This window comes from Nicotiana tomentosiformis, chromosome 8 (assembly GCF_000390325.3).
Source record: "Nicotiana tomentosiformis chromosome 8, ASM39032v3, whole genome shotgun sequence".
In the NCBI taxonomy this organism is placed as follows: Eukaryota; Viridiplantae; Streptophyta; class Magnoliopsida; order Solanales; family Solanaceae; genus Nicotiana; species Nicotiana tomentosiformis.
This window is the reverse complement of record NC_090819.1, coordinates 2,816,925-2,825,754: the sequence shown is the minus strand read 5'-3', so window position 1 is coordinate 2,825,754 and position 8,830 is coordinate 2,816,925. Positions and strand designations below refer to the sequence as shown.

Here is an 8,830-nt window from a genome sequence, read left to right as displayed (position 1 = left end):
ATGTTAACGCGTCATCCGACATCCTCTTTGCCTTAAAAATAACATTAAACAACCCAGTCAACCACTTTAAAACTGCTCTCTCCACACACTTCCAAAATTCCACCGAAATCTCATCTGACCTAGTTGCTCTGCCCCTACTCATCTTACACATAGCTCCCATGGCCTCCTCAACCTTGATACGCCTGCAGTACCCAAATTCACGGTGACTCTCGAAATGGTCCAATTCGCCTAGCAAAATATCTCGATCCCTTTCTTCATTCAGAAGTTTATGAAAGTAAGTCTGCCATCTCCTTTTAATCTAGGAACCTTCCATCAATACTCTACCATCTTCGTCCTTGATGCATCTCACTTGGTCCAAATCCCGAGCCTTCCTCTCTCTCAACTTGGCCAGCCAGAATAACTTCTTTTCCCCGTCTTTTCCCCCCAGTTCCTCGTACAAACGACCATACACCGCAGTCTTAGCTTCCGTGACCGCCAGCTTAGCTTCCTTTCTAGCTACCTTATAACTCTCCATGCACGCTCGCCTCTCTTCCTTGCCTATGCTCACTACTAACTTCAGGTAAGCCGCCTTCTTCGCTTTCACTTTACCTTGGACCACTTCATTCCACCACCAGTCTCCCATGTGCCCACCAGAGACGCCCGTTGAGACCCTTAACACCTCTCTCGCAACCTCCCTTATACAATCTGATGTTGCTGACCACATATTGCTCGTGTCACCACTGCTCCTCCAAGCTCCCATAGCCGACAACCGCCCCTCTAACTCATGGGCTTTATCCTTAGTTAATGCTCCCCACCTGATTCTTGCTATTCCTCGAGCAGACCTTTTTCTCCTCTTTAACATAATACCAATATCCATCACTAAGAGCCTATGTTGCGTCGCGAGTATCTCACCCGAAATCACCTTGCAATCCTTCCACAATCCTCTGTCACACCTCCTGAGGAGGAGATAGTCAATCTGAGTCTTTGCCACCGTATTTTGAAAAGTAACCAAATGCTCCTCCCTCTTCGGAAAGCTAGAATTCACAATCACCAACCCAAAAGCCTTAGCGAAGTCCAAAAGTGAGGTACCTCCTCCGTTACTCTCCCCAAAACCAAAGCCTCCATGCACCTTGCCATAACCACCAGCGGTCGACCCAATATGGCCATTGAAATCCCCTCCTATGAATAGCTTCTCAGCATGCGGAACCTGGCGCACAATCTCATCTAACCCCTACCAGAAGCACCGTTTGACCTCTACATCTAGGCCCGCATGCGGCGTATAGGCGCTAATGACGTTTCGGGTGCACTCTCCAACCACCAACTTAATAATCATCAATCTATCAGTCACTCGTCTAACCTCAACCACAGACTCTCTAAGTTCCCTATCCACCAAGATACCCACTCCACTCTTACCTTTCTGGACTCTGAGTACCAAATTTTATACCCGTCTGTGTCTTTCGCCCTCGACCCTACCCAACTTGACTCCTAGACACAAACTATATTGGCCCTACTCTTCTGAAGGATCTTCGCCAACTCTATAGACTTACCCGTCAACGTACCTACGTTCAATGACCCAATTCTCAACCTATAGACACCCTTGTTCCCTTTACCTCCCTTGCCTCCCGCCCCACCCCTAACCCCTGCCCTACCTCACGCCCTACTCCCCGCTTCCCCCGAGGACATGACCTCACTCGACCATCCTAGACCACAACCACTCTACCTATGGTAGACTAAGGGGAATCACTAACACACCCAAGTCAACAGACCTGTCACGACCCGAATTTCCCACCTTCGGACCGTGATGGCGCCTAACATTTCACTTCCTAGAAAAGCCAACGTTAAAATAATATTAACAAATTTTTCAACAATCTTTACATTATTAATAATCAAGGAAACAAAAGCAGAAGCAAAGTTTGAAATATAGTGAAATAATCCATAAATGCAACGGTGTCTAAATACCATCCCAGAATTGGTGTTAAAAGTGCACGAGCTTCATTAATAAATACAAATAAAGGTCTGAATAAAATAAAGCTGTCTGGAAATAAACACACAGCTAAAGTAAAAATAGACGGGGACTTTAGAACTGCGGACGCCATGCAGTTATACCTCAATTCTCCTATGGTAGCTGAAATCCGAGCAATTCTACGGTACGCCACTGGGACCAACTCCAAAATCTGCACAAGAAGTGCAGAGTGTAGTATCAGTACAACCGACCCCATGTACTGGTAAGTGCTGAGCCTAACATCGACGAAGTAGTGACGAGGCTAAGGCGGGTCACTTACATTAACCTGTACGCAATATTAGTAACAACAACAATAATAGAAATAATTCAGGTAACTCATTTATAATAATTGAAGCCAACTCAGCAGTCATAACCAATTATCATTTCCATCAATTCTGATGCAGCGTGTAACCCGCTCTCACCATATATTCACATTCAATTCTGTTGCAACGTGCAACCCGCTCTCACAATATATTCACATTCAATTTTGTTGCAGCTTGCAACCCGCTCTCACAATATATTCACATTTAATTCTGTTGCAGCGTGCAACTAGCTTTCACAATATATTCACTTTAATTAAGTCTGTTGCGGCGTGCAGCTTGATCCCCCAATATATATATATGTATGTCAACTTTTAAATAAGTCTGTTGCGGTGTGCAACCCGATCCTCCAATATGGACTTTTAATAAATCTATTGCGACGTGCAACCCGATCCTCCAATATGGACTTTTAATAAGTCTGTTGCGGCGTGCAACCCGATCCTCCAATATGGACTTTTAATAAGTCTGTTGCGGCGTGCAACCCGATCCTCCAATATGGACTTTTAATTAGTCTGTTACGGCGTGCAACCCGATCCTCCAATATATTCATTATAATCAATCCTGTTGCGGCGTGCAGCCCGCTCCTCCAACATATTCATTTACCAATTCTTATAGAAGAAATTTCCCCAATAAATGTAACAATTAATATAAAATTATAAGACAACAAGCATACATAATTATGATTTAATCATGAAACAAACAATGACAAATGGCAAATTATTATGGAAATCAGGGAGAAAATAGGCAGTTTAATATTTAATATGCTAAATGTCAAATAACAATCAAGACACATAATTCAAATAGCATGTAACAATTAATGCAAGAATTCAAGGATTAATGTTTGACAAAGAATAGGAGAGAAATAATTATTATAATAATTAATTCATGATTTAAAACAATTTATGATTTTTCAAGTAAGTAGGAAAATAGTCAATTTGACGATGTATATACACTCGTCACCTCGCCTATACGTCGTTCACATGCATTTTCCATAACAAATAATTTAAGGGTTCTATTCCCTCAAGTCAAGGTTAACCCCGACACTTATCTCGCTTTGCAAATTCCAATCAATTATTCAATCACAACTTTTCCTTTTAAATTTGTCTCCGAAAGCTTCAAATCTATTCACAAACAATTCAATATACTCAATACGAATCATAGGAATTAATTCCATATAAATTTATAAATTTTCCGGATAAAAATCCAAAATTCATTAAAATATTCGGCAGTGGGACCCACGTCTCAAATCCCAATAAAACTCGCGAAATCCGAACACCCGTTCCGATACGAGTTCAACCATACAAAATTTGTCCAATTCCGATATCAAATGGACCTTCAAATCTAAATTTTTCGTTTTTGGAAGATTTTAGAAAAATCTTATTTTTCTTCCATAAATTCACGGATTCATGATATAAACGAGTATGGAATCATGAAATATAATCAATATAGGACAAGGAACACTTGCCCCAATATTTCCCGTGAAAATCTCTCAAGCATTCACCTTAACCGAGCTCAAAATGACCAAAATGAGTAAAAAATGTCGGACTCTTCGATATACACACTGCCCAGGCATTTCCGCACCTGCGAGAAAAATCTTGCATCTGCGAAAGGGGCTGCCAGGCGAGGCCTCGCACCTACGGAGGAGAAATATGCACCTGCGCTGCCTTCACTTCTGCGATCATTTGGTCTGCTTCTGCGGATGCATGGGTGTGTGCAGGTTTCCGCACCTGCGGACTGTTGCCCAGCCATGCCCGGGCGCATCTGCGATCGAAGGCTCGCTTATGCGAGCTCGCACCTGCGAGAAAAATCCGCAGGTGCGATTACAACAGAAGGAAAAATACAGATTTTGCTTAAGTCCAATTCTTGATCCGATTTCAATCCGTATCACTCTCGGGGTACTCGGGACCACGTACGAATATACCAACAAGTCCAATAACGTAATACGGAATTACTCGGGGTCTCGTATCACGTCAAACAACGCTGAAATTATAATTCACACCCCGATCCAAACTTTGAGTTTTAAACTTTTCAATTTGCAAATCTCGTGCCAAAACATATTAAATGAATCCGGAATGACTTCAAATTTGGCACGCAAGTCATAAATGACATAACGGAGCTGTTCAAATTTTCAGAATTGGATTCCGGCTTCGATATCAAAAAGTCAACCCCGTGGTCAAACTTGGAATCTTTAGCCTTTAAATTGCTAGTTCCGTCAAATGGTCATAACTTGACCTAGGGACCTCCGAATTAAATTCCGGTCATACACCCAAGTCCCAAATCACGATACAGACCTACCGGAATTGTTAAAACACTGATCCGGGTCCGTTTTCTCAAAATGCTGACCAAAGTCAACTTAGTTGAGTTTTAAACCTCTATTTCACGTTTTAATCCATTTTTCACATAAAAACTTTTCGAAAAATTGTACGGACTGCGCACGCAAGTCGAGGAATGATAAATGGTGCTTTTCGAGGTCTTAGAACACAGAATTACTTATTAAATTTAAAGATGACATTTTGGGTCATCACATTCTCCACCTCTAAAATAACCGTTCGTCCTCGAACGGAGTTAGAAAAAAAGTACCTGAGCTGGTGAATAAGTGTGGATATTTAGTCTGCATGTCCGACTTGGACTCCCAGGTAGATGCCTCTACCGGTTGACCTCTCCATTGTACCCGAACAGAAGGATAACTCTTTGACCTCAACTGTCGGACCTGTCGGGCTAGAATAGCCACCGGCTCTTCCTCGTAAGTCAAATCTTTGTCCAATTGGACTGAGCTGAAATCTAACACATGGGACGGATCGCCATGATATTTCCAGAGCATAGACACATGGAACACCGGATGAACCGCTGATAAACTAGGTGGTAATGCAAGCCTGTAGGCTACGTCACCCACCCTTTCAAGAATTTCAAAGGGTCCGATATACCTAGGGCTCAACTTGCCTTTCTTTCCGAACCTCATTAAACCTTTCATAGGTAAAACCCGGAGCAATATTCTTTCTCTAACCATGAATGCAAAATCACGAACTTTACTGTCGGCATAACTCTTTTGCCTAGACTGAGCTGTGCAAAGTCGATCCTGAATAATCTTGACCTTATCCAAGGCATCCTGTACCAAATCGGTACCTAACAATTGAGCCTCTCCCGGTTCAAACCAACCAACTAGCGATTGGCATCGCCTTTCATGTAATGCCGCATATGGAGTCATCTGAATGCTCAACTGGTAGCTATTATTATAAGCAAACTCCGTAAGTGGCAAGAAATGATCCCAAGAACCTCCCAAGTCCATAACACAAGCGCGGAGCATATCTTCCAATATCTGAATAGTGCGCTCTGACTGTCTGTCTGTCTGTGGATGAAATGTTGTACTCAACTCCACCCACGTGCCTAACTCACGCTGTACAGCCCTCCTGAAATGTGAGGTAAACTGTGTACCTCGATCTGAAATAATAGACACGGGCACACCATAAAGGCGGACAATCTCACGAAGGTAAATTTCAGCTAACCTCTCTGAAGAATAGGTAACTGCCACTGGAATGAAACGTGATGACTTGGTCAACTTGTCCACAATGACCCAAACTGCGTCAAATTTTCTCTGAGTCCGTGGGAGCCCAACAACAAAATCCATAGTGATACGCTCCCACTTCCACTCAGGAATTTCTAACTTCTAAAGCAAACCATCAGGTCTCTGATGCTCGTACTTAATTTGCTAACAATTCAGACACCGAGCTACATATGCAACTATATCCTTTTTCATTCTCCTCCACCAATAATGTTGCCGCAAATCTTGATACATTTTGGCGGTACCTGGATGAATAGAATACCTGGAACTGTGTGCTTCTTCAAGAATTAATTCACGAAGCCCATCCACATTAGGCACACAAATATGATCCTAAATTAGCAGAACTCCATCTTCCCCCACAACAACCTGTTTGGCATCACCGTGTCGCATCGGTCCTTAAGGACAAGTAAACGAGGATCATCATACTGGCTCTCTCTGATGTGCTCATATAAAGAAAATCGAGTGACTGTGCAAGCTAGAACTCGACTGGGTTCTGAAACATCTAACCTCACAAACTGATTAGCCAAAGTCTGAACATTTGCAGCTAATGGCCTCTTACCAACCGGAATATATGCAAGACTGCCCATACTCACAGCCTTTCTACTCAAAGCATCGGCCACCACATTGGCCTTTCCGGGGTGATACAAAATGGTGATATCATAGTCTTTCAACAACTCCAACCATCTTCTCTGCCTCAAATTAAGATCCTTTTGTTTGAACAGATACTGAAGGCTGCGATGATCAGTAAATACCTCACACGAGACACCGTAGAGGTAATGCCTCCAAATCTTCAGCGCATGAACAATAGATGTCAATTCTAAGTCATGGACATGATAATTCTTCTCATGAACTTTCAACTGCCATGACGCATATGCATTTACCTTGCCATCTTGCATTAATAATGCACCAAGCCCAATGTGAGATGCGTCACAATATACCGTATACGATCCTGAACCTGTGGGTAATACCGACACTGGCGCCATAGTCAAAGCGGTCTTGAGCTTTTGAAAGCTCAACTCACACTCGTCTGACCATCTGAATGGGATACCTTTCTAGGTCAATCTGGTCTTAATAGTTGTTCATAATCAATTACAGAATCGTTAATTAACTTCATGTTAACAAAAAAACTCGTTTCAAACCTTCACAATACTAATAACGAGATGCGAGGCATGAAGACCTCATAATTATTTACCCGAATTAATGAGTCACATTTAACGCCACCTGGGTGGGCACCTACCTCGTAGGTTACAACTCAATATTACAACATGAATTTGGCTAGTATGCACAGAGAATTTCATACGAATATTTTTCAAATAAGCCTAGCAGGCATGACTCCCTATTAGTACTATAGTACAAATTTCATTTTTCACTAGGGAGAATTTAAACACAAGAGTCTTTATCACAAGGATCTCGTCCTTATATAACTTCCACCGCAACTCATAGCCCGGTTTAAACATATCAATTTATTTTAAAATACGAGGACCTCGGCCTCAGTTCTGAATCACAAGTAATATGCGCATCTTGCCAATCGAAACTTTCCATTTTACCCTTTTAAATAACTTTCGTTAAACAAAATCACAACATATAATGAACCCCACATCGGTAGGGCATATAATTCATAATTTGTAATCAATTATCCGGAAATACATCAAAACATACTGAAATAAGTACCAGAAAGGCACCTTTATCCTCACAGATCTTATTAGAGTCCATCATGGAATGATAGGTGTAGTTATCTCCATAAAACCTCCCAATGGAAGTAGACACATAAGTAGATTATAGAATTACGAAGTCCACTCATAAGTGGAGCAAAATAGGAGGACTCGTCTTGATACTCAGAACCTAATCAAGTTAAGAAAATTATTCCTTAATTTTAAATCGAGGTCGTACCTATAACGACACTATCTGAAGTAACGTGTTCTACCATACCATAAAATAAATATAACAACGACTGGGTCTCCACCTCTAGGACGCCTTCTACCTGCCTGTCCTCCACCCTCAACTGCTCGTGTGGGTGGTGTAGTAACTACAATGGGCCACGTAGCCCGAGTACTTTGATGAAATATGCCTCTCCCAAGTTTGGGACAATTTTCTCATGATGTGCCTAGTATTGCCGTATTCATAACAACCCCTTTGCGGGTTTGGCTGCTCATATTGAGTCCGTGCCAGATGACTGGAATAACCATCGTAGGAAACTCATGCCGGTGGTGCATTAAAATAACTTACTGGAGCACCCCGGGGAATCCGATGTGAGGACTGGACTGGCCGACTGGCCGACTGCCCGAGCCCCTGCCATGATGATTTTTCAGTAGAATCCACTGAATCCCCCAGAACTTCGAAACGTCTTGGTCTCCTTATCTTGGAAATTTCTATCACTAGCGGAAATGAAGTATTAGTCTGTAGCTCCTGAGTCATACAAGATTTTTACGATCATAATTAAGTCCTTTAATGAGTCTGTGGACTCACTCTCTGGCTGTAGGAAGCAAAGTAGGAATATGACGGGCTAACTTATTGAACCCAGTGTCATATTATGACACCGTCATGGTGACCTGGCGCAATCGTTCAAACCCTATGCGCTATGCATTACGGAGAGTCCGAGAAACAAACTCGTTCAAAAGCATTTCTGAGAACCGAGCCAAGTGGGCGGTGTTGTATTGACTGGTCTGCCCTCTTCATATGTTTGCCACGGACACCTGTGGAGAATTATCTCTCCCAAGACCAGTTTCTTCTTTTGTTATGCTGACTCAACACTGTTGAGCTGAGCCATTTCTTAATATACTCTTCGATTCTTCTCAGAGGTAACCCTTACCCCTAATTATACACAACAATCACAAAAGTAGAGCTCCATACAAACAAATCTTGGCACAAACCACATAGTCCAGAATCTCGTCAACCACTGTACTTCCTCCGAAGCACCCCAAAATCCACAACCGTGACGTCCATACTGAGTAGACCTTCTGTAAATTTAAT

At 42.3% G+C, this 8,830-nt stretch overlaps 1 protein-coding gene across 1 annotated transcript; it reads right to left on the bottom strand.

The window, feature by feature from the left end:
* Positions 1–298: 298 nt before the first annotated feature.
* LOC138896813 (uncharacterized) lies at positions 299–856 on the bottom strand. The gene has a single exon (XM_070182156.1). The coding sequence runs from the start codon at positions 854–856 to the stop codon at positions 299–301; it is 558 nt and encodes a 185-aa protein (XP_070038257.1).
* Positions 857–8,830: the final 7,974 nt, after the last annotated feature.

Bases quoted from the DNA above. Each gene is read 5' to 3' on its own strand.
- LOC138896813 (XM_070182156.1), bottom strand. From the start codon at position 856: ATGGATATTGGTATTATGTTAAAGAGGAGAAAAAGGTCTGCTCGAGGA.